The sequence below is a fragment of the Salvelinus namaycush genome, chromosome 15 (assembly GCF_016432855.1).
Source record: "Salvelinus namaycush isolate Seneca chromosome 15, SaNama_1.0, whole genome shotgun sequence".
Taxonomy (NCBI): domain Eukaryota; kingdom Metazoa; phylum Chordata; class Actinopteri; order Salmoniformes; family Salmonidae; genus Salvelinus; species Salvelinus namaycush.
In genome coordinates, this window is record NC_052321.1 from 18,863,007 (window position 1) to 18,890,208 (window position 27,202).

At 43.4% G+C, this 27,202-nt stretch overlaps 1 protein-coding gene across 1 annotated transcript; it reads left to right on the top strand.

Moving 5' to 3' along the window:
* The first annotated feature begins 7,785 nt into the window (after positions 1 to 7,785).
* Positions 7,786 to 24,882, top strand: LOC120059977 (fibronectin type III domain-containing protein 5-like). The gene is made up of 6 exons (XM_039009055.1): positions 7,786 to 7,855; positions 10,874 to 10,989; positions 12,559 to 12,760; positions 23,620 to 23,703; positions 24,114 to 24,247; positions 24,823 to 24,882. The coding sequence occupies exons 1-6, from the start codon at positions 7,786 to 7,788 to the stop codon at positions 24,880 to 24,882; spliced, it is 666 nt and encodes a 221-aa protein (XP_038864983.1).
* Positions 24,883 to 27,202: the final 2,320 nt, after the last annotated feature.

Sequence of the window (27,202 nt, forward strand, 5' to 3'; positions counted from 1 at the left end):
TTTCTATGTTAAACCAGGTCTTAATGACCTCTTAGTTCGGAGCTGTCTGTGCCTCTGTAACTCTGTATTTACTGTAAACCTGGAGTGTGTCTATTTATCCATACTTCTTCTGCCAATCACAACCAGAGGGATGCATAGTACAAACCATGTTAACAGTATGCAACTGAGTCATAGCGTGCTGTATTTTAGAGGCTGTGGATCGATATGGGGGTGTTGGAAGGATGCAGAGATTATGAGGAGATGGGGTAGTGGTAGGGGTTGGTTGTTCTATGCCAAGCCTTAACTTTGACTTTCTATTGTCTGAAGTGGAGGAGGCACTGAGCAGCTCCCACTGAAGTGTCAGTCCTCCTGAGCACTCTTTACATTCAAAAGGACTAGGATACTGTCTGCAGTCCACCTGTCAGACTAGGCCCTACTGGAGCACAAACACACTAGCAACCTAGATGGAGACAGGTACAGATGAAGAGAGAGAAAGAGAAAGAGGGAGAGTATTGTAAAGATAGCTTTGTTGAGTCAGATAGACAAGGAAAGAGAGAATGGCTGAACGAAAGAGGAGGGAAAGAGAGTATGTATGAGAAAGATGGAGATGAAGAGAAAGAGTGACCAAGAGAACAGGAAAATGTTTTGTTCCCCGGGCCCATGCAGCGGCAATAAGCAGTGGCAATAAGCAGTGGAGATAGAGTGAGATTGAAGAGCTAGATTTAATAAAACAGGTGATAGTGCATTCATAATTGAACATGCCATCGTGTTATGGCTCCCAGTCTCTCCCTGCACGCCTATCGCAGACCTTAATTATTCAACAGCTGCTTTAGATGCCAAATGAGACACATTAACTATATTGTTCCAACTCTGCCTCAGCCTTTCCTGCTGTTTCTTTAACTGCTGTGGGTTTGAAAGTGAGTATGTGACTGCGTGCGTGCAGGCAGGAGTGGGCGCCAAGGTCCTTTCTGGAAAACTACAGATCAGCACAAACCACTGATTTCTCTATCATGGCACACTAACTATGAATGAACAAAGAACACACCTGCCAACTGTTTTTGATAATGCAGGGATGTACTGCACAGTACAGTCAGCCTGGAGAAGAGTAGGAATGACTGGGAAGCACAAAAGGAGAAGTGTTTCCTCTTGCAATCTCAATGACACGTTTGAAGGATATTGAAAAGCCACTTGTGATTCCCCCAGCGTGCTCGTTAGCAGCAGGCGAGGACGTGTTAATGAACATGTGCTAATTTATCGCCGCTCATATCCCCAGGAGGGTAGACTATGGCTGAGACAGCAACCCAAGGTTCAGTTCATTTGTCTGTTTATGGTCTCTCCCCACTGGGCACAGATGCCAATTCAACGTCTATTAATTTCATTGAAATGACGTGGAAACAACATTGATTCAACCAGGATGTGCCCATTGGGTCATTGCACACACACATCGGTGAGAAACACCACCGTATGGGTCCACTTTGATATTCTAATCCCCTCAGCTATTACTGCCAGCATGTCTGTCTGTCTGTGTGATATTTACCAATGAAATGAGAAGGGTGTCTTTGGTTGCTGAGCAGTAAGAGCTGTATGAGCACAGAGGCATGAAAGGATGAAATGCTGCAGGACCAGACCAGGGTCTAAGATCAGCAAAGCAACTCAGTCAGAATCAGCCTTGGTTCAACACTCAGTCAGAATCAGCCTTGGTTCAACACTCAGTCAGAATCAGCCTTGGTTCAACACTCAGAAAGATTCAGCCTTGGTTAAACACTCAGAAAGATTCAGCCTTGGTTCAACACTCAGAAAGATTCAGCCTTGGTTCAACACTCTGTCACGGCCGATGCTGGAAGAAGACCAAGGTGCAGGGTGGTGAGCGTACATTTTCCTTTTTTTTTTTTTTTAAATGTCGCCAACAAAACAACAAATGAAAGAAACAACCGTGAAGCTTACAGGGCATTAGTGCCACAAACAAAGTTAACTACCCACACTGAAAGGAGGGAAAAAGGACTACCTAAGTATGGTTCCCAATCAGAGACAACGATAGACAGCTGTCCCTGATTGAGAACCATACCCGGCCAAAACATAGAAATAAAGAAACATAGAAAACAAAACATAGAATGCCCACCCCAAATCACACCCTGATCAAACCAAATAGAGACATAAAAAAGCTCTCTAAGGTCAGGGCGTGACACACTCAGAAAGATTCAGCCTTGGTTCAACACTCAGAAAGATTCAGCCTTGGTTCAACACTCAGAAAGATTCAGCCTTGGTTCAACACTCAGAAAGATTCAGCCTTGGTTCAACACTCAGAAAGATTCAGCCTTGGTTCAACATTCAGAAAGATTCAGCCTTGGTTCAACACTCAGAAAGATTCAGCCTTGGTTCAACACTCAGAAAGATTCAGCCTTGGTTCAACACTCAGATGGACAGTACAGAGGGAAGGAAGGTCACAGGGGCAGGTGTGCCCACATCACTGACTGTATTAATGTGTGGCTTGTGTTACAGCAGTGCAGAGAGAAAGACAGACACAGACAGACAGACAGACAGACAGACAGACAGACAGACAGACAGACAGACAGACAGACAGACAGACAGACAGACAGACAGACAGACAGACAGACAGACAGACAGACAGACAGACAGACAGACAGACAGACAGACAGACAGACAGACAGACAGAGCGAGAGAACGGCTGGTCGGAGCTGAGAGAGAAGGGCCTAGGGAGGTCAGAGAAGTACATTCATTAATGAGAATGAGACTAGGTGGGAGACAGCCAGGGTTTGTGTGTGTGTGTGTGCTTACGTGTGTGTGTGCTTACGTGTGTGTGTGTGTGTGTGTGTGTGTGTGTGTGTGTGTGTGTGTGTGTGTGTGTGTGTGTGTGTGTGTGTGTGTGTGTGTGTGTGTGTGTGTGTGTGTGTGTGTGTGTGTGTGTGTGTGTGTGTGTGTGTGTGTGTGTGTGTGTTTGTGTGTGCAAGTACTTAAAGGACTAATGCAGCCATTTTATTTATACAGTATGTCACATAATTTCTGGCTAACAATTACAACTAGCTCTCACAGTATCACGTCCGAATCAGAAGTTCATCCGTGTTTCTCAAACGTCAAATTTCAAAGTTGTTTTAAATGCCAAATGTAAAAGTGTTTAAGGTTAAGTTTAGGCATTACGTCCACATTTTTAAGGATAGTGTTACGTTTAGGCATTAACTCTGAATGGTTAAGGTAAGGGTTAAGGTTTGGGTTAAGTTTTGGGTTAAGGTTTGGGTTAAGTTTTGGGTTAAGGTTTGGGTTAAGGCTTGGGTTAAGGTTTGGGTTAAGGTTTGGGTTAAGATTTGGGTTAAGGTTTGGGATAGGCTTAAAACAAAAATCTCAAAGCAACTTTCTATCGCTGGATTGGAACTTTGTAATCAGAGGCAGATACATATGCTCAAACATACAGCCTTGCTCTTCTACATCCCCCTCTCCTTAGAAGTCTGCAGTACTTGTGTTTGAAAGACTTCAGCCACCCTCGAGCAGTGCTCTGTAATGAAGGGAGATGTTAGTAAGCTGTCACCCCTGAACACTGTCACCCTCATGACACAGCCCAGCGCTCCACACACTACTGCCTGTCACTCTGATGAATCTAACAAAGACTTGCTAGTGACTGCTTCCTCACAAGCATGCACACACACGCACACACATACAGGAGCGTCATGCACCCATTACTTTAGAGGAGGCAAGAAGTACGTGAGAATGGAGGGGGGGGTTCATACAGCTTTTTCCTGCAATCTAGCTTTGTTACCAAAGCACCTTATACCACCCACCACTGCGACCTTTATACTCTAGTCGACTGGCCCTCGCTACATATTCGTCGCCAGACCCACTGGCTCCAGGTCATCTATAAGTCTATGCTAGGTAAAGCTCCGCCTTATCTCAGCTCACTGGTCACGATAACAACACCCATCCGTAGCACGCGTTCCAGCAGGTATATCTCACTGGTCATCCCAAAAGCCAACACCTCATTTGGCCGCCTTTCCTTCCAGTTCTCTGCTGCCAGTGACGGGAACGAATTGCAAAAATCGCTGAAGCTGGAGACTTATATTTTCCTCACCAACTTTAAACATCAGCTATCTGAGCAGCTAACCGATCGCTGCAGCTGTACGTAGTCCATCTGTAAATAGCCCACCCAATCTACCTACCTCATCCCCATACTGTTTTTATTTACTTTTCTGCTCTTTTGCACACCAGTATTTCTACTTGGACATCATCATCTGCTCATTTATCACTCCAGTGTTAATCTGCTAAATTGTAATTATTCGCTACTATGGCCTATTTATTGCCTACCTCACGTCATTTGCACACACTGTATATAGACTTTCTTTTTTTCTACTGTGTTATTGACTTGTTTATTGTGTTATTGGCTTGTTTATTGTTTATTCCATGTTATTCCATGTGTAACTCTGTGTTGTTGTTCTTGTCACACTGCTTTGCTTTATCTTGGCCAGGTCGCAGTTGTAAATGAGAACTTGTTCTCAACTAGCCTACCTGGTTAAATAAAGGTGAATGTTTTTTTATTTTTTTATAATAATCATTATGCCTAATTCCTTTTTAATAATATCTACATTTTTCTCTACCAGGGGTGTATTTCAGAATACACTATTGCACGGAGCTGGTAAAACTATTTCTGGAAAATGTATTCAAATAAATTCTAAATAATGTTATTTAATTGCCACAAAAACTCCATGATAAACGATAGAATGACAAACCAAATAAATATGTATAGCAGCCTAGAGGTAGGTAAGTATAAGGGCACAGAGCGAGACCCAGAAGCAGACACGGGAGGCAGATGGTTCGAGTCTCTGATATATAAATATAATCCAAGGGGCAGGCAAGAGAATGGTCGTGGACAGGCAAAAGGTCATAACCAATGTCAGAGTCCAGGAGGTACAGAGTGGCAGGCAGGCTCAAGGTCAGGGCAGGCAGTATGGTCAGGCAGGCGGCTTCAGAGTCAAGGCAGGCAAGGGTCAAAACCGAGAGGACTAGCAAAAGAGAAATAAGAAAAAGTAGGAGCACGGAATGTACTGCCAAATTCTCTAAAACGACGTTGGGGGTTGCTTAGGGTAGAACAATTTACATTCAATTCTCTGGCAACAGCTCTGTTGGATATTCCTGCATTCAGCATGCCAATTGCACCCTCCCTCAAAAATTGTGTTGTGTGACAAAACTGCACATTTTAGAGTGGACTTTTATTGTCTGCAGCACAATGTGCACCTGTGTAATAATCATGCTGTTTAATCAGCTTATTAATATGCAAAACCTATCAGGTGGATGGATTATTTTGGCAAGGGACAAATGCTTACTAACAGGGATGTAAACACATTTCAGAAAAATGTAGTTTTTGTGTTTGTGGAAAATTTCTGGGATCTTTTATTTCAGCTCATGAAACATGGGACCAACACTTTACATGTTGTGTTTATATGCAAAGCCCAAGGAGCCTGACCCTCTCTGGAAGTTGCTGTAGCCCTGCTTGGGATATTTAGCCTACATTGGCTATTGGTTGAGGCGCAGGGCCTGTTCAAACTTGGTGTGTCAGGATGGGCAATTGAATTGGGAGATAATAATGCATTTAGCTTATAGTTTATTGAGATGCATGAATACACCAAACCAAAAGCTTGATTTTAAAGCTATTTTAAAAGGACTTTCCTGCAATTCTACGTAGTTGTCACGCCCTGGCCTTAGTTATCTTTGTTCTCTTTATTATTTTGGTTAGGTCAGGGTGTGACGAGGGTGGTTTGTGTGTTCTTGTCTCGTCTAGGGTGTTTGTACTGTCTATGGTTTTTTTGTAGAGTTATGGGGTTGTGTTCATTGTAGGTGTTTATGTAAGTCTATGGTTGCCTAGATTGGTTCTCAATTAGAGGCAGGTGTTCATCGTTGTCTCTGATTGGGAACCATATTTAGGCAGCCATGTTATTTGGGTATTTTGTGGGTGATTGTTTCCTGTGTCAGTGTTTGTGCCACACGGGACTGTTACGGTTTGTTCGCGTTTATTGTTTTTGTATTGGTGTTCATTGTTCAGTTTTCTATATTAAAACATGGACACCTACCACGCTGCGTATTGGTCCGATCCTTGTTACACCTCTTCAGACAAAGAAGAGGAAGACAGCCGTGACAGTAGTAAATGATTTATGTTCACTACTGATAGCATGTTTAATCTATACAAATAAATTCAATTCATTGATAGTTCACCTCTCAGTTTTGTTTCATTCTATAATAGGGTATTTTATAACCATGTGTTCAAGCTAATCAAATCAGTTTATTTATGATACGGCATGTAAGTCCTTTCCTGTTCCCTGTGGGCAGCAGGTAGTCTAGCGGTTAAGCGCGTTGGGCCAGTAACCGAAAGGTCGCTGGTTTGAATCTCCGAGCTGGCATGGTGGAAATATCTGCTGTTCTGCCCTTGAGCAAGGCAGTTAAGCAACAAAAACTGCTCTATGGGCACTGATGACATGGACCTTGTTTAAGGCAGCCACCAGCACATCTCTGATTCAGAAGGGTTAAATGTGGAACACACATTTTGGTTGAATGCGTTCAATTGTGCTACTGACTAGGTATCTGCTTTCCCAATACAATCAAATGCCTACTAGCAATAAAGCTCTTGTCGCAAACAGTACAATGATATTGAGCTATAGGTATTTACATTAGGCTATAGCCTACAAATAGCTATACCATGTTGTCGTAGGCTATTGGCCTACTGCAAATTATTGTTGTTTGTTTCTGAACTGGCCGAATGGGCAGAGCTATCCTTCAGCACCACAAGCTGGTTCAACTTTAACATCATTGCGCGATCCTGGCGTTGTCCCTTCATTACCACAAACTACTCTCCAATTGCTGAAAATCTCATCAAGATCTGTTACCTAGTCCTAGTCCTTCCTACTCATAACTTATTATTTCAAATAAAAGATTGTCACTTCTCACCATGTTGCTTGTTTAGTAAAGTTAGATCAAAGCTGAATCAATGTCTGGCAAGATCAATTCATTTGAACGTTACATAACAGAACGGAATACATTACCATAGCATAGTAGGCCTACTGTTACTGTGACATCACAAACACCTTTAAGGATGGTTAGCTGAAGCTGAATAGTAAAAAAAAAAATCACATGCGCCAAAACTCAACAGAGAGCGCCTCTATGCAGGAAGTACTCTCTGATTGAAACAAAATACAAGAAAGGCTAATAGTTAACACCATCTGTTCTAATTGGCTCACACAACAGTCATTCAAGAGGATCTAAATGCCCATTAAAGGGATTGAGATCAATCAAATGATTGTCATGGAGAAGCAGTTTGGACGTTTCACTGGTAAAACATGAATAATTGTCATTCACAATTGACAGTGATGATGGCCTATTTGGCCTATTTTCAAATTAGGTAGCCTATGCCTAACGTGGTGTTTGAGGGTATTAAAATTATAACATTTTCTTGAGACAATATGTGTGGGCCTAGGCAGACGTTACAATTGGAGAATGCATTTTATGCACATTCTATAATGATATGCTATTCAATTGGTTACATCTGTCGGTACAAACTTTGATTGACGTCATAAAAAAACCAGCACTGCTCTTTACCTGTTCAATTGTCATTTTAAATCAGGGTGTCATTCTGACTGTTGTAAATCACACATCTCAATATACTGCACTAACATGCCCACCCACTGGGCACAGACATCAGTTCAACATCTAATTTTCATGTGAATTTGGTTTAGTTGACAACTAATGTACATTCAATGTGAAGTCAACAAAAAAATAAGTTGGGTGGAAAAAAGCCGAAATTCCCTTACATTGATGAATTTTTGCAAATCCTATCTGTTTTCCACATTGATTCAATGTCACCACATATCATTTTTTGTGGCGGGTATTAGAGCAAAATGGAGAACAATCAGATCAAAGAGTCACTGACTCAGTGACTGGAAGTACTGAACGTGAGGAGGACTCTTTGCATAGAGGTTAAATAGTATATGTCAAACTGGAGAAACATTCAGAGGACATTTCTTCTCACAGCATGGGTCTCTCTCTGTCTTTTTATCTGTCTGTCTCTCTCTCTCTCTCTGCCTGTCTTTCTGTCTCTGTCTCTCTCTTTCTATCTGCCTGTCTTTCTGTCTCTCTCTTTCTCTATGTTTCTCTCTATCTGCCTATCTTTCTGTCTCTCTGTCTTTGTTTATTTCTCTATATCTCTCTCTCTCTGCCTGTCTTTCTGTCTCTCTGTCTTTGTTTATTTCTCTATATCTCTCTCTATCTGCCTGTCTTTCTGTCTCTCTGTTTCTCTCTCTCTCTCTCTGCCTGTCTTTCTGTCTTTCTGTCTTTCTCTCTCTCGCTCCTGCTCTGTCATAAGCACTCATTCATAGTTGGGTTATCATGCACAGAACTGACAATATGTTTGTGTGTGTGCATGTGTGTGTGTGCGTATATGCATACATCCATTCGTGTGAATGCACAAACAACTGATTTGTGTCACAGTCACAGAAATGAATGTATCCCCCTGCTGGTGGCATTGGGAACTAAACACTGTCTGACACAGCACATTTAGACCAGGGATTTGGTTTAGGGGTGGCTGCTGTGTGTCTTCACTGCCATTCCCTGGAGAGCAGGGGGACCAACCCACATGATGATTAATAAAGAGATAATGAGTGTGATTTGTCACACAGTTTACGATGCCGCCTGCATGCCAGCCTACCAGCCTGCCCAGTTGCCCTTCCCTGCAGCTTTTTTAGGAATCCCAAACAAACAAACACAAACTCTAGAGTCAAAAGAAACAACGACCCAAAACCAACATGTAAAAACATCCACCTGAGCTTTGGTGGTTGGCGTTTGGTGCTCTGCACTAGAACAAGGCGCTTCACACTGCATCCACCTCTCAGCTGTTGTTATTCTTTGTGTCAACAGCAGGCCAAACAACCCAAGAGGAGTACGTCCCAAATGGCACCCCATTCCCTTTATAGTGCACTACTTTTGGTAATATTTGATATCTATACATATTATATCTACCTCCTATGCGACTCGTGATAAGACTATGCAATTAATATGTTAACAAAGTCTACTGCAGCAGGCTAAATCAGGGTCACACAGTGTTTCTTGGTAGTCTTAAACAAATCTACTTTGAAACAAAAGTAAACACCTCACACACATGGTTATGTTCTTTTTTAAAGACACCTGTAGTATGTCAGATACAGATTTGAAATGTATTCAATTGTTTAGTTTGCATCCCAATACTTTATTTAAACCACAGAAGAATTTTATTTTTATTTTTTAAGTTTGACATAGAAACACCACATTTTCGGCTTTTAATTTTTTTCAATGTTTATTAATAATTAAATTATAAAAAATATGAATAACATTCCAACCATGATGCCACTAGGTAATTTGACTGCAGGAAAGGGCTACATGAATTATCTGACTCCATAAAGATGATTAAGAAATATGCAAGAGACTATAGTTGAGTTTGGGTAATAGGCCATCAAGAATGGTCTGAGTATGGAATTCTAAATACAAATAGATTTAATATCATTGTAAAATGAATGGATTCACATACAAGGCAGAGAGATACATCATTACAACACTGCATATAGACATAATATGACATTTGAAATGTCTTTATTCTCTTGGAACCTTTGTGAGTGTAATGTTTACTGTACATTTTTATTGTTTATTTCTCTTTTGTTTATTATCTATTTCACTTGCTTTGGCAATGTAAACATATGTTTGCCATGCCAATAAAGCCCCTTAAATTTAAATTTAAATTACATTGAAATTGAATTGAGACAGAAAGAGAGAGAGAAAGATAGACAGAGAGCACGGTTACATGCACACAGTAACACGATTTTTGTTGATAGTCAGATTAATATAATAATTAATTTAAAACTTTTACATGCTTTGCAAGAAGAACGATTTCCCTAATAATCCTGTTTACACATCTGAAGTCAGGCTACCTGATGGGACTTAAATAAACTCAGCAATCAAAACAAACGTTCTACCACTGTGACAATGTCATTTTTGAGAAGCCTGTTTGATTCTGTGTTCGGACAGTTTGTATGTGAAAACTGTTTCTAAAGTGCATACTTTCAGTTTTTTCGAACTCACCACTCGCCTATAAGAGGGAGGCTTGTGTTACCGGTGCTGGCACAAATACACCCTGGAATGTTGATTAACCTCTTTACATGTTCTAATCATTCTAAAGATTGCTCAGAAAACCAGGTGTAGATATAATCTGTAGGGGCGGCGCAGAATAGATTTTACCATGTCTCTCCTCAGGTAATAGCTGAGGACACACACACCCACACACACACAACAAAAATGAATTACACAGCAACAAATCATTACTCTGAAGTCATGTATCATATAAGCCCTAATTAAACTGCCACGGTAAGCAGCACGTACAACGTATCATTACACTGAATAACAAAAGTGATCCAACTCTATACAGTACCCCATTTTGAGTTGAGTGTAATTTCACTGAATATTCAACTGATGCTAAATGTGAACTTATTCAAAATTCTACCCTTAAATGCAAGGCTATTCAAAATCCAACCCCTTAATACTAGCTCCACTCTAGATTTGATTGCAATTGTATTTCTTATGAATCATAATTATGCTGAAGGGATGTGAATAACAAATCAGGCCACAGCTCTCCCACGGTAAGTAGTAGTGAACAATTAAACCACCTCAGGAAGGCTGATGGCCAATCTGTAGCCATACTGTCTAGACTAGCCAAGCTCTGCGATTTTCTGAGTTGTTTGAAGTACTCTATTGAGGCGGTGTAAATAATACATGTACCCATGACTGTACCCACTCTACCCAGTACCCACTAGACAGTAAGAAAGTCTACTTAATTTGCTTCATGTGTATCTCCTCTCTCTCTTTCTCTGTGTGTTTGCAGACAGCTTGGCGGCTCCTGTCAATGTGACCATCAAGGCTCTGAAGGCCAACTCTGCCGTGGTGACATGGGACATCCCCGAGGGGGACCCCGTCATCGGCTTCGCCATCACACAGCAGGTGAGAGAGACAGAGCGCAACGTGGAGGAGGATACACTCACACACACCACACACACACACACACTCGCCAACAGGAGATTAATTAGTACCTGTCACCAATCGTTACCCACCATCTCTCCGCGGCGTCCCCGGCCAGCCGCTTGTTTTGCAGAACCGTTGTCACAGGACGTTATGTTGTCGGGACGATCCTGCCAGATCGCCTGTCTCCTCGACAACAGCAGTGGATGATGACAGCTATGTAAAGAGGGAAAAACAATATTATTTATCCTGGTACACACAGTCCCTGCACAGCACACATCTTTGCTTTGCACATCTCTGAACACACACTCTGTAGTTCAGCATAGTAATGCAGATGGACAGGTGTGTGGTCAATATGACAGCCAGTGTGATAACTTGGCCAATGAGACAGCAAAGTGTAGGTTAGGATTAGAGCAGGGGAGGTCAAACACGCCTCCGTGAGCCAGATCCGACCCGCGAGGGAACAAACTCAATATCCTTTAAAATGACTAAAACCAAATTGGTTAAAGAATCCATTTCTAAACTGTTTAGAAATTATATTAAACGTTTCTTGAGTGTGTTCAGCTAGCTAATTATCACCAAAATTAAAGCTAGACAATCAGGGAGCATTGAAAATTCCAGAAACGATGGATAGAGATAAATATAGCTTGCAAATTTTGATGGCGAGGAAATGTAACCAATTTTGAGTTTGGCCCTCCGGACCTCGTTGAAGACTAAATGCAGCCCCTGGGGCAAAATTTGATTGACACCCCTGGGTTAGAGGATAAAGACTAGGAGACACTTAATGATGTTTTGACCTTTATATTTGACAACCAAAATGTGACAGAAGTGAAATAGTACAAAAGAGAGTAGTTGATCCAATCATTGAGCAGTAGGCCTGAGTAAAGCTGTTCCCATGGGTTATTTTAAACAAACATGACAAATCCATATTGGACACACACTTTACTAAGAAGTAATGGTATTTTTTGCAGGCAAAGATCAGGGCTTAACCTTTGAAATGGAGTAAATGGTTCGGTTCCATTCTAGCCCATTAGGCAGATGATTTCCTGGTCCCAGAAGCCCAGATGAGAGCCCTGGTCCCGCCCATCTCCTGACTGCTGCTCCCTCTCTCCACTCCTCCACATACAGCTCCTCTCCACACAGTCTATTTCTGTCTACTATTACTGTACAGTACCTGCATACTTCTACTACTAAGACTTTTTTGATTGTTTCTTGCCGTCTTTTCTAAATATAACTCTTATTTTTTTTTATATACTTTAAAAAAAAGTATTATTATTTATTTATTTAATGTCCTTGTCTATAACTGTTCTGTTCTTTGTCATGTATTTGTATGTTTTATGTGGACTCCAGGAAGAGCAGCTGCTGCATGTGCAGTAGCTAATAGGGATCCTAATAAACTAAACTAAACTAAACTTATTGGGAGTGAGTGGGTGATATCTGTGAGAAGTTCACTACGGTGCAATGTTGTGTGTGAGACTTCTCTTCAACATCAGTGGATATGTTTGTGTTACACTGCTCGCTAAACGCCCCTCTGTGATGATGTGCCAACAGAAAAAGGATGTGCGCATGCTACGCTTCATCCAGGAAGTGAACACCACCACCCGCTCCTGTGCATTATGGGACTTGGCGGAGGAGACCGACTACATTGTGCACGTGCAGTCCATCAGCATGAGTGGGCCCATGAGTCCGCACAGCGAACCCCTGCGCTTCCGCACGCCCAAGGAGGCCGAGACACAGGCCTCCAAGAGTAAAGGTAAACATCTCAACCAACTCAACAAGCAAATACACACAGTAACTAAGGTAAAAACGAAGTCTAAAGTACTTCTCCGTGTTCCTGTACCTTATTGTAATACACGCACAGTGCCAAAAAATAATGAGGAAACTCTGTGCACAGCAGTGCCTCCACATACCATGTCTAGAGTACAGCTTGCAGTTGGACTCTTTACAACTCTTGACAGATTCCGTAAAGGCCAATTAAAATCAATAGGGACGCAAAGCGTGAAATTAAGTTCCACAACAGAATGCTCAAGCACTCTTACCACAATTCCTGAATACAACACCTTCAGGGTGCTCTTCATGATGTATTGATGTGTCTACCCCAACTGCCCACAGGCCCTGCCCTGTGCTGGGCCTGTACCCCTTACCTCACCCACCTCGCCGCCTCGCTCCTTCACTCACTCCTCACCCCCCTCGCTCCTTCACTCACTACTCACCCCCTCGCCGCCTCGCTCCTTCACTCACTACTCACCCCCCTCGCCGCCTCGCTCCTTCACTCACTACTCACCCCCCTCGCCGCCTCGCTCCTTCACTCACTACTCACCCCCCTCGCCGCCTCGCTCCTTCACTCACTACTCACCCACCTCGCCGCCTCGCTCCTTCACTCACTCCTCACCCCCCTCGCCGCCTCGCTCCTTCACTCACTACTCACCCACCTCGCCGCCTCGCTCCTTCACTCACTCCTCACCCCCCTCGCCGCCTCGCTCCTTCACTCACTACTCACCCCCTCGCCGCCTCGCTCCTTCACTCACTCCTCACCCCCCTCGCCGCCTCGCTCCTTCACTCACTACTCACCCACCTCGCCGCCTCGCTCCTTCACTCACTCCTCACCCCCCTCGCCGCCTCGCTCCTTCACTCACTACTCACCCACCTCGCCGCCTCGCTCCTTCACTCACTCCTCACCCCCCTCGCCGCCTCGCTCCTTCACTCACTCCTCAACCCCCTCGCCACCTCGCTCCTTCACTCACTCCTCACCCCACTCACAGCCTCGCTCCTTCACTCACTTCTCACTCACACTCACAGGAAGCAGACGCAAGGACAGCAAGGGGCTTGTGATTCTGAGAACACTTCTCAGAACACTTCGCACACACTTAGTAGAGACATTCTCATGATTCTCAGCTAGGAGAAACTAGCAGAAAATGCTACAAACAGCTCCATCACATTGACGTCCAGTCCCCAGGGGCCCCAACCTTCCCAGAGCTACATCCATATAGGTGGATGAGATGAGACGAGACCCTGTGCAGTGAAAGTGGTGGTAGTGTGTGAGCGATGGCTGGGCTGAGATGAGATGGATATGGCTGAGGCTGATTTGTGCATGCTTCTGAGAAGTGTTTGTTTCCCTGTGTAAAGCCAGGCAGACAACTTGACAAATGACTCTAGTGTTGAGGAGTGACTCAGAGCCAGTCGCATAATGATAGGGCTCCACTTCCCTCTGTCTCCCTCCACATCTCTCTATCTCCCTCTACACCCCTCCCTTTCTATCCCTTTCTCCTTCTTTTTCCAGCCCTTTCTTTCCATTCCTCTCTCTCCCTCTACATCCCTCTCTCTCCCTCTCTTTCCATCCCTCTCTTTCTATCCCTCTCTCTCTCTACCTCTACATCCCTCTCTTTCCATCCCTCTCTTCACATCATACCACACTGTCAACCTGGCTCAGAGTACTACCTACAACACTATGCCAGGAAGGAGCAACACACACACACACACACACACACACACACACACACACACACACACACACACACACACACACACACACACACACACACACACACACACACACACACACACACACACACACACACACACACACACGCACAGTTGCTTTGTTGTAATAGTTTGTTGCCGTAATTGCAATAGCAATGTTCAGTAGTGTTGGCAGCGCAATGGTACTATTACCATTAGTAGAAGCAGGAGTCAAAGTTTATGATGATTTGTGTATTTATACACTATATATACAAAAGTATATGGACACCCTTTCAAATGATTGGATTCGGCTATTTCAGCCACACCCGTTGCTGACAGGTAAAATCGAGCACACAGCCATGCAATCTCCATAGACAAACATTAGCAGTAGAATGGCCTTTCTGAAGAGCTCAGCGACTTTCAACGTGGCAACGTCATAGGATGCCACCTTTCCAACAAGTCCGTTAGTCAAATTGCTGCCCTGCTAGCGCTGCCCCGGTCAACTGTGAGTGCTGTTACTGTGAAGTGGAAACTTCTAGGAGCAACAACGGCTCAGCTGCAAAGTGGTAGGCCACACAAGCACATAGAACAGGACCGCCAAGTGCTGTTCTCTGTTGCAACACTCACTACTGAGTTCCAAACTGCCTCTGGAAGCAACATCAGCACAAGAACTGTTCGTCAGGAGCTTCATGAAATGGGTTTCCATGGCCGAACAGCCGCACACAAGCCTAAGATCACCATGCGCAATGCCAAGCGTCGTCTGGAGTGGTGTAAATCTCGTACCCATTGGACTCTCAAGCAGTGGAAACGCGTACTCTGGAGTGATGAATCACGCTTCACCATCTGGTAGTCCGACGGACAAATCTGCGTTTGGCGGATGTCAGGGGAACGCTACATGCCCTAATGCATAGTGCCAAATGTAAAGTTTGGTGGAGGAGGAATAAAGGCCTGGGGCTGTTTTTAATGGTTCGGTCTAGGCCACTTAGTTCCAGTGAAGGGAAATCTTAATGCTACAGCATACATGCCATTCTAGACGATTCTGTACTTCCAACTTTGTGGCAACAGTTTGAGGAAGGTTCTTTCCTGTTTCAGCAAGACAATGTTGACAATGCATGACAATGCTGTTCACAAAGTGAGGTGGTTTGTCGAGATCGGTGTGGAAGAACTTGACTGGTCTGTACAGAGCCTTGACCTCAACCCCAATGAACACCTTTGAAATCATTTGGAACGTCGACTGCGAGCCAGGCCTAAAAGCCCAACATCAGTGCTGACTTCACTAATGATCTTGTGACTGAATGGAAGCAACGTTCTAACATCTGGTGGAAAGTCTTCCCCAGAAGACTGGAGGCTGTTATACCAGCAAAGGAGGGACCTACTCCATATTAATGCCCATGATTTTGGAATGAGATGTTCGATGAGCAGGTGTCCATAAACTTTTGGTCATGTAGTGTATATTTATGTGTTGTGAAATCCAATGAGGCCATTTAGAATAGACATCCCACTCAAGGGCACAACATCCCACTCAAGGGCACCACTCTGGGACTCAACAGCCTTCTGGTTCAGCTCAGACATCCATTTCCCAGAACACTGCGCCATATCACACAAACACACAGAGATCTATGTACAAACAATCACACTTTACCATCCCACACAAATACATACACACACTTTTTTATACATACCGGTAAACACTGACTGCACCATTTAACACTGCATTAAACACGGCAATGAACACCACACACATCCATCCATTTCCCCAAGCACTACACCATCGCATATACCAATCAAGTTCCCCCACACATTGCATCCCAAAAGCACACAGTCATCATACTAAGGGAGAGATGACCTGTGCTAAATGTACCGTCCTCTCTTATCAAATGACTCTCTCAGTTTGTTTGTATTGCATAACCTCTCTGGCAGTCTCATATACACAGTGACGTGTATTTATGGATCCCAAGGGAAGCCACCAAAAAAAAGTGTCAAGGGAAGCCAGTTTGGATTTGGCTTTCCTCCAATCATATCACATTGAGAGCAATTGACAGAAAAACTTTAATAGTTGCATCTCGTTGTGTGGTTGTCCGGTGGCTAGCTAGCTAAAATTTGTCCTTTCCTAAATTAGCCATGGATGGAGATAGGGATTTGAGCTTGTGGTTTTACTTAATTCTCCATAGTGGCCAATAATTATAACTGCGATTCTGATCAAACCATAAATTCATACATTGTTCCCCTGGCCTGAGAGGATGGAAGTTCAGTATGTAGCTTGATGTAGAAGGCTAATGTTAACTAGATAACGTTGCCCATGAAAGGAAGTTAGGCTAGCGAGCAAGCATTTTAGCCAGGTAGCCTAGGACAGTGGTTCCCAAACTTTTTATAGTCCCGTACCCCTTCAAACATTCAACCTCCAGCTGTGTACCCCCTCTAGCACCAGGGTCAGCGCACTCTCAAATGTTGTTTTCTGCCATCATTGTAAGCCTGCCACACAGACACTATACGATACATTTATTAAACATAAGAATGAGTGTGAGTTTTTGTCACAACCCGGCTCGTGGGACGTGACAAAGAGCTCTTATAGGACCAGGGCACAAAAAATAATATAATAATAATCAATAATTTTGCTCTTTACTTAACCATCTTACATATAAAACCTTATTTGTTCATCGACAATTGGGAATAACTCATCACAGGTTAATGAGAAGGGTGTGCTTGAAAGGATGGACATAACTCTGCAATGTTGGGTTGTATTGGAAAGAGTCTCAGTCTTAAATAATTTTCCACACACAGTCAAGAATCCACTCTCACATAGGTGGTTGGTTGCAAAGGGCATCAGTGTCTTAACAGCACGATTTGCCAAGGCAGGATACTCTGAGCACTTTCCTCTGAAACTCGTCAGTCTATTCTTGTTCTGAGAACTGAAGGCTATTCCATGCGAGTAATTGCCAAGAAACTGAAGATCTCAAACAATGTTGTGTACTACCCCCTTCACAGATCAGCACAAACTGGCTCTAACCAGAATAGAAAGAAGAGTGGGAGGTCCCGGTGCACAACTGAGCAAGAGGACAAGTACATTAGAGTGTCCAGTTTGAGAAACAGATGCCTCATAAGTCCTGAACTGGCAGCTTCATTAAATAGTACCGCAAAACACCAGTCTCACCTTCAACAGTGAAGAGGAGATTCCGGGATGCTGGCCTTCCAGGCAGAGTTGCAAAGAAAAGCCATATCTCAGATTGGCTAATAAAAATAAAAGATTACGTTGAGCAAAAGAACACAGACACTGGACAGAGGAACTCTGCCTGGTAGTCCAGTATCCCGGAGTCGCCTCTTCACTGTTGACATTGAGACTGGTGTTTTGCGGGTACTATTTAATGAAGCTGCCAGTTGAGGACTTGTGAGGCGTCTGTTTCTCAAACTAGACACTCTAATGTACTTGTCCTCTTGCTCAGTTGGGCACTGGGGTCTCCCACTCTTCTTTCTATTCTGGTTAGAGACGGTTTGCGCTGTTCTGTGAAGGGAGTAGCACACAGCGTTGTACGAGATCTTCAGTTTCTTGCTAATTTCTCGCATGGAATAGCCTTAATTTCTCAGAACAAGAATAGACTTACGAGTTTCAGAAGAAAGTGCTTTGTTTCTAGCCATTTTGAGCCTGTAATTGAACCCAGAAATGCTGATGCTCCAGATACTCAACTAGTCTAAAGAAGGCCAGTGTTATTGCTTCTTTAATCCGCACAACAATTTTCAACTGTGCTAACATAATTGCAAAAGAGTTTTCCAATGATCAATTAGCCTTTTAAAATGATAAACTTGGATTAGCTAACACAACGTGCCATTGGAACGTAGGAGTGATGGTTGCTGATAATGGGCCTCTGTATGCCTATGTAGATATTCCATAAACAAATCTACCGTTTCCAGCTACAATAGTAATTTACAACATTAACAATGTCTACACTGTCACGCCCTGACCTTAGAAAGCCTTTTTTATGTCTCTATTTTGGTTTGGTCAGGGTGTGATTTGGGGTGGGTATTCTATGTTCTTTCATTCTATTATTTGTATTTCTATGTTTTGGCCGGGTAGGGTTCTCAATCAGGGACAGCTGTCTATCGTTGTCTCTGATTGAGAACCATACTTAGGTAGCCCATTTTCCCACCTGTCTTTGTGGGAAGTTGTCTTTGTTTGTTGGCACTATAGCCTTTAGCTTCACGGTTGTTTTGGATTGTTTATTGTTGGCGTCATATAAATAAAGTAATATGTACGCATACCACGCTGCACCTTGGTCCTCTTCATTCAACGGCCGTGACATACACTGTATTCTGATCAATTTAATGGTTTTTCAATATACAAAAAAGGTGTTTTTCTTTCAAAAACAAGGAAATGTCTAAGTGACCCCAAACTTTTGAACGGTTCTGAATCAATTCCAGCGTTGCTTTGCTGTGTGCTTGGGATCATTGTCCTGTTGGAACGTAAATCTTCCCCCCAGTCTAAGGTCGGTTGCACTCTGACGCAGGTTCTCGTCAAGGATTTGCCTGTAATTGGCTCCATTCATTGTCCCCTCTATCCTTACCAGTCCCTGTCTCTGAAAAGCATCCCCATAGCATGAAGCTGCCACCACCACGCTTCACGGTAAGGATGGTGTTATACGGGTGATGAGCTGTGCCAGGTTTTCTCCAGACATAGCGCTTTGCATTCAGGCTAAAGTGTTCAAATTTGTCTCATCAGAACACATCATAGTTTGCCTTGTGCTCTCTTTCATGTGCCTTATTTCAAACTCCAGGCGTGCTGTCGTGCCTTTTTCTCAGGAGTGGCTTCCGTCTAGCCCCTCCCCCATAAAGCTCAGATTGATGAAGTGCTGTAGAGACTGTTTTCCTTCTGGCAGGATCTCCCATTTCAGCCAAGGAACTTTGTAGTTCTATCAGAGTGGTCATTGGGTTCTTGGTCACCTCCCTGACCAAGGTCTTTCTTGGCCGGTTGCTCAGTTTGGTCGGACGGCCAGCTCTAAGCAGAGTCTGGGTAGTTCCATATTAGTTCAATTTCTCAATGATGGAGACCACTGTGCTTTTGGAAACTTTCAACACTCTGGACATTGTTTTATACCCTTTCCCAGATATACAGTACCAGTCAAAAGTTTAGACACACCTACTCATTCAAGGGTTTCTCTTTATTTTTACTATTTTCTACATTGTAGAATAATAGTGAAGACATCAAAACTATGAAATAACACATATGGAATCATGTAGTAACCAAAAAAGTGTTTACCAAATCAAAATATATTTTATATTTGAGATTCTTCAAAGTAGCCACCCTTTGCCTTGATGACAGCTTTGCACACTCTTGGCATTCTCTCAACCAGCTTCATGAACTACTCACCTGGAATGCATTTCAAGTAACAAGTGTGCCTTGTCAAAAGTTAATTTGTGGAGTATTTTTCCTTCTTAATGCGTTTGAGCCAATCAGTTGTGTTGTGACAAGGTAGGGGTGGTATACAGAAGATAGCCCTATTTGCTAAAAGACCAAGCTCATATTATGGAGAGAACAGCTCAAATAAGCAAGGAGAAATGACAGTCCATCATTACTTTAAGACATGAAGGTCGGTCAATCTGGAAAATTTGAATAACTTTGAAAGTTTCTTCAAGTGCAGTCACAAAAACCATCAAGCACTATGATGAAACTGGCTCTCATGAGGACCGCCACAGGAAAGGAAGACTCAGAGTTACCTCTGCTGCAGAGGATAAGTTAATTAGAGTTACCAGCCTCAGAAATTGCAGCCCAAATAAATGCTTCACAGAGTTCAAGTAACAGACACATCTCAACATCAACTGTTCAGAGGAGACTGCATGAATCAGGCCTTCATGGTCAAATTGCTGCAAAGAAGCCACTACTAAAGGACACCAATAATAAGAAGAGACTTGCTTGGGCCAAAAAACACAAGCAATGAACATTAGACCGGTGGAAATCTGTCCTTTGGCTGATGAGTCCAAATTTGAGATTTTTGTTTCCAACCGCCAGGTCTTTGTGAGACGCAGAGTAGGTGAACGGATTATCTCCGCATGTGTGGTTCCCAACGTGAAGCATGGAGGAGGAGGCATGATGATGTGGGGGTGCTTTGCTGGTGACACTATCAGTGATTTATTTAGAATTCAAGGCACACTTAACTAGCATGGCTACCACAACATTCTGCAGCGATACGCCATCCCATCTGGTTTGCGCTCAGTGGGACTATCATTTGTTTTTCAACAGAACAATGACCCAAAACACACCTCCAGGCTGTGTAAGGGCCATTTGACCAAGAAGGAGAGTGATGGAGTGCTACATCAGATGACCTAGCCTCCACAATCACCTGACCTCAACCCCATTGAGATGGTTTGGGATGAGTTGGACTGCAGAGTGAAGGAAAAGCCACCAACAAGTGTTCAGCATATGTTGGAACTCCTTCAAGACTGTTGGAAAAGCATTCCTCATCAAGGCAAGGCACACACACACACTACTTTGAAGAATATAAAATATATTCTGATTTGTATAACCCTTTTGTGGTTACTACAATATTTTTACATGTGTTATTTCATAGTTTTGATGTCTTCACTATTATTTTACAATGTAGAAAATATAACAAATTAAGAAAAACGATGAGAAGGTGTGTCCAAACTTTTGACTGGTACTGTATGCCTCATCACAATTCTATCTCAGAGATCTACAGACAGTTCCTTGGACTTCATGGTATAGTTTCTGCTCTGATATGCACTGTCAACTGTGGGACCTTATATAGACAGGTGTGTTTCTTTCTAAATAAATCATGTCCAAACAAGTGAATTGGCCACAGGTGGACTCCAATTAAGTTGTATTAAGGCTGTAAGACAACAAAATGTGGGGTATGAATACTTTCGGAAGGCACTGTATGTGTTTGTCTCCCAAGACCATAGATATAGAACAAACATGTGGTCTGTGCCTAAGACTCTGATGAGGGAGGTTTTCTAGAGTGACCAGTGGGATGTCTGCAAAACATTACTGCAGTAAAACAGATGTATAACACTCCAATACATAATCCTGCAGCTATATGGCATACAGTTGACCATGTCCCTGAATGCACCCACCTGCAAACTCCCTACTCTACATACAGTACGCCCCACCTCTTACTGTCTGCAGGGGACTCAATCTGTCTCTGGGACTGGAGACTGTGTGTCCATGACATTAGAGCTGGCCAATATTAGCCACGTGGAGGCCATCTGGCAGTGGTGTCAGGAGCGTTTGGCTGTCCAGCTTTGATTTGTTAATGCCCAGGTACATAGGCCCATCGATTGACTGAATCGCTCATTGGGAGAACATGCAGGAGGGTAGTGGAGCTACCCAGGGCCCTCAGAATGTCAGAGTCACTGCCTTCTTCTGTTTGGTCTTTAAATGGGGTGCACTCAGTATGCTGTTGTGTGGTAAACTTTTGCCAGCAATCTCCTGAATTCGCAAACAGTCCAATATGTGATGTTGCTTTCAGTTGCTTTGTATGAGTGGACCATGAACACATACAAACATAGGCCACACACACACACACGCAAACACACACACACACACACACACACACACACACACACACACACACACACACACACACACACACACACACACACACACACACACACACACACACACACACACACACACACACACACACACACACACACACACACACACACACACACACACACACACAAACAACTCTGATTCTTTTTGGCGCTTTATTTGTAATAATAATGATTATTGAGTTCTGTCTAGGCCCAGCACAATCAATCCTGGCTGCTGTGATTAACTGTCTCTCTCCAACCCCTTCAGAGTGGGGATCCCCACTGGCCCTGCCTCAACCTTATGTATTCTCTTCATGCTCAGCTTCTAATGAATCATTTGACACTATTAGCCTCTCTCAGACAGAGTGATCTAATTGGGGCGTCTGCTGTGAGGTTCCCACATAGCAGCGCTCTTCATTGGGGAGCTACACTGAACAAAAATATAAACGCAACATGTAAAGTGTTGGGCCCATGTTTCATGAGCTGAAATAAAAGATCCCAGAAATGTTCCATATGCACAAAAAGCTTATTTCTCTAAAATGTTGTGCACAAATTTGTTTACATCCCTGTTAGTGAGCATTTCTCTACCTGACAGGTGTGGCATATCAATAAGATGATTAAATAGCATGATCATTACACAGGTGCACCTCGTGCTGGGGACAATAAAAGGCCACTCTACAATGTGCAGTTTTGTCACACAACATAATGCTACAGATGTCTCAAGTTTTGAGTGAGCGTGCAATTGGCATGCTGACTGCAGGAATGTCCACCAGAGCTGTTGCCAGAGAATGATGCCACGTGTATGGCGTTGTGTGGGTGAGCAGGTTTGTTGATGTAAACATTGTGAACAGTGTGCCACATGGTGGAGGTGGGGTTATGGTATGGGCAGGCAGGCAGGCAGGCATAAGCTACGGACACCGAACCCAATTGCATTTTATTGATGGCAATTTGAAAGCACAAAAATACTTTGACGAGATCCTGAGGCCCATTGTGAGGCCCATTTTATGTATTTGTTATCTGTTACCAACAGATGCATATCTGTAGTCCCAGTCATGTGAAATCCGTAGATTAGGGCCCTATCAATTTATTTCAATTGACTGATTTCCTCATATGAACTGTAACTCAGTAAAATCAATGAAATTGCATGTTGCGTTTATATTTTTGTTCAGTATAATTGTGGAGGCTGTACACAAGTTTTTAGGGTTGTGTCAGAATCACCTGGAATCATGAAAAATGTGGTCTGTTTGAAGCAGTGCTAATTGACAGAGAGACAGTGATGAGTGGTGCCATTCTGGGACTGGAGAGGAATAGCAAGATCAGTCTACACAATACACTGTCAGCAGACAGTTCTATCCAGCTGACAAGGAGCAGACCAACTACAGTGGATGTATAGTTACAGTAGAGGGGAGAGGGTATACGGGGCTCACTGAGGTTATGCCCTTCCTATTCAAATGACAACTTTTACCCCAACACTCCCCCATCATTAAACTGGCCTGTTGTGAGCACCAGTGGAGTCCGAATATTTAATAAGATGCCAGTTACCAATAATAACTCTGATGATGGTGTTGCCATGGTGACCAAATGATTGTGCTGCTGTATTTGACCCTCCAGACGAGGTGACCATGGAGGAAGTGGGAGCTCAGCTGAGGGCGGGGGAGTTCATCATTATCGTGGTGGTGCTGATCATGTGGGCAGGTGAGGGGTGGAATGTTCCAAAGGTCAGAGTGCTACCTACACACTAGGGATACAACATTCCAGTAAGTTTCCCCAAATTCTCAGGTGTTCCAGAAATATTTGGAGGATTCTGGATTTCCTGCTAATTCTGTGAATCTTCCAACCAGGATTATTGGAAATCCTGGAAATTTTGTGAAATTTACCATAATTTCACAACCCTACCACACACACACACACACACACACACCACAGACCATCACACATACACCCTCAAGAGTGTAGAACAAAGGAAGGTTATATTTTAAACAAATATGGTTCACAATTTGTAGTAATTTGTCCTTGTAAAATTATTTCCGTCTACTCTTCACTTCGGTAATGTGGTTGTTATTTACGATCTGTCTGTGTGTGCCCTCTTCTCCTCTCTCTGTCAGGTGTGATCGCTCTCTTCTGCCGTCAGTATGACATCATCAAAGACAACGAGCCCAACAACAACAAGGACAAAGCCAAGACCTCATCAGAGTGCAGTACTCCGGAGCACCCAACGGGGGGGCTGTTGCGCAGTAAGGTATAACCCCCCCACCCCCTCCACACTGAGTCCCAACCGACACCGGACAGGTGAATCGTCCCGGCGACTTAAAACCTTCCACTTCCACCAGCACCTAGCACAGTAACACACATAGTACCATCAGGGCTACGCCCACCCTATAACAGAATATGCATTGATTTACCAGCATTTTTGGCAGCACTTCGTCCTAAAAAACACAGTTAAAATGCAAACATGCATCTCTCTCAGGACATAAGCCACAACAGTGCTATAAATCCAAAGCCTTTCAATCAATGCACAAACAGCCCATTTGCTGCTGGCATGATTGTCCCATGTCCATTCGCTCCTCTCCATCTCCCTCAACAACTGGCTGATGCCCTCTGGTCATCTCCGATCAAGCCAACTAGACCAATTCTGACACTAAAATGATCAAATACTCTCTATCTCCCTTCCAGAGAGAAAGCATCATAAGACCAAGGCATCCTCCCATTTTGTCCAGGTGCTCCGTGCTCATAGCAGAATGACCCTTTATTCAAGGTTTAGAGAGTGGCCTTCATCTTTCTCATCACTGCTGTTCCACTTCTTCCCCTCTACAGTTCCCCAAGAACAATAACAACAACAACCGCACGCCATCTGTGAACATCATCGAGCTGTGATGGCTAGGACCCTCTCTAATCCAAAGGACTGAGTGTCTTCTGAACAGAGCAACCAAAATGCCCGTTATGCCCATCTGCTTGTTAGGGTGAGGCTGGGACTGTGGGCACGCCCCCTTGACCGTGCCCAGCCCTTTGGCACGGGGCTTGGGTGTGAACTGGGCCCCCAGGACTCCAGGGGTCAGGCCTCAAAGGAGAGGCTCTAGGTGTGATGGCAGGACTGTGGCTGTCACTGATCTAATCACTGCCACAGGGCCAAGGAGATAAGGGACAAATGGATTCCGCTGTAAGCTGAGAAACAGACGGGAGATATGAACATGGCCAGGGGACTGCAGGTAACCAGGGCCAGAGGCCATCTCTCTATTAGCTTCAGTGCAGGCTGCTGAGGGGAGGACAGCTCATAATAATGGCTAGAACATAGTTTTATTATTATGATCTGTCCTCCCCTCAGCAGCCTCCACTGCTCAGCTTGTTATCAATGAACTGAAACACACTGTTTCCCCCCTGTTCACCATGCTGCAACCGAGGCTGGAGCACTGAGAACCGTGTGAAAATGAATTCCACCTGTTGTATCTTCTCTCTTAAACAGTAACCTTGTTTCTTTCTTTATTTGCCTCCTATCAAGCTCTTGCTGTAAGGCACATACTGTCTTTGCTATCGTTTATCTTGTTTGACATATTATACCTGTTATTCAAACTCAAACTACATCTCTGTATCAAAGTCTGTCTTCTTTTTTTGTCAATCTACTCACAAAAACGTATTTGCAGGATACCAACCAAGGTTAGTTATATAGATCTCCTTATGGTTATCTAGATCTCACTCCTGTTATATACATCTCCCTATGGTTATATAGATCTCCCTGTGGCTATCTAGATCTCCCTATGGTTATATAGACCTCCCTATGGTTATCTGATCTCCCTATGGTTATCTAGATCTACTTATGGTTATCTAGATCTCCCTATGGTTATCTAGATCTCCCTATGGTTATCTAGATCTCCCTATAGTTATCTAGATCTCCCTATGATTATCTAGATCTCCCTATGGTTATCTAGATCTCCTTATGGTTATCTAGATCTCCCTATGGTTATCTAGATCTCCCTATGATTATCTAGATCTCCCTATGGTTATCTAGATCTCCCTATGGTTATCTAGATCTCCCTATGGTTATCTAGATCTCCCTATGATTATCTAGATCTCCCTATGATTATCTAGATCTCCCTATGGTTATCTAGATCTCCTTATGGTTATCTAGATCTCCCTATGGTTATCTAGATCTCCCTATGATTATCTAGATCTCCCTATGGTTATCTAGATCTCCCTATGGTTATCTAGATCTCCCTATGGTTATCTAGATCTCCCTATGATTATCTAGATCTCCCTATGGTTATCTAGATCTCCTTATGGTTATCTAGATCTCCCTATGGTTAAACTCCCTGAAACATCCTCTGAGAGATGTTTTCATTCGATCAAGGAATCCAGACAACACAAGGCTAATTTGGGAGGCCTATCTGACGCAAGGCGACGGCAATGACGTCAGAGGAGGATCAAAAGATTACTCAAGACACTTGTGCGGCAGAAATCTCAATATATCTGGAGTATTAAAACTTGTTAGCTCTGACAGCAGAAATAACAATGTAATTGATAAACAAAGTTGGTCTGTGCATACACACACCAAGAAACTTCTTATTTATCATTGGTCATCTTAAATATTGCATTTTCCTTGAAAGTATTTTTTTTTACTGATTAGTAAATTTATATTTTTGAAGTGTATCCTTTCTCTTATCACCTACTTTTACTAGTGAGCCTTCTAGAGAGGAGAAAGCAAATACGATTTAGGCAAGTCTTGTTAAGTTTATGGACTCACCTTTAAGAGGGACTTGACTCGTGTATAGACTGGATGTATCTCTGAAGAAGGGCTAAACAGGCCTCTCCCATGTCAGCAATAACATCACTGAGTGGAGCAGTGGAGCGTCTCACACACCAGCAGGCCATGAAGCACCTGGGAGGGCCACACCTGTCCACGTACTTCCCAGCATTCTGAGCTCGGGGGCAACAATACTCAACAAGCTTGATGCAGGGTGACTTTAAAAGGTGATGAACATTGTTAGGAGTTTTTGAGGGGTTTAGATACGTTTTATTTTATGAGTATCCTTGTTTATGAAAGACCTTTCTATGAAATGCCTGCCACCTCCAACTTGCCCTGAAAGTTGCCACTAGGGTGCCCAGGCCTAATCAAAGATTTGATCACGAGCTCCATATGTTGGTTCTAAACTTTGACCCCTTTAATTCAGTCCCATCTGACACCATCACTAGTTGCCAGCTT

Excerpts from the sequence above, each read along its gene's own strand:
- LOC120059977 (XM_039009055.1), top strand. The coding sequence starts at position 7,786 with ATGAATTTTTGCAAATCCTATCTGTTTTCCACATTGATTCAATGTCAC. Across the intron at positions 10,990-12,558 it reads GCTTCGCCATCACACAGCAG|AAAAAGGATGTGCGCATGCT; the intron begins GTGAGAGAGACA and ends ATGTGCCAACAG. Across the intron at positions 24,248-24,822 it reads GGGGGCTGTTGCGCAGTAAG|TTCCCCAAGAACAATAACAA; the intron begins GTATAACCCCCC and ends TCCCCTCTACAG.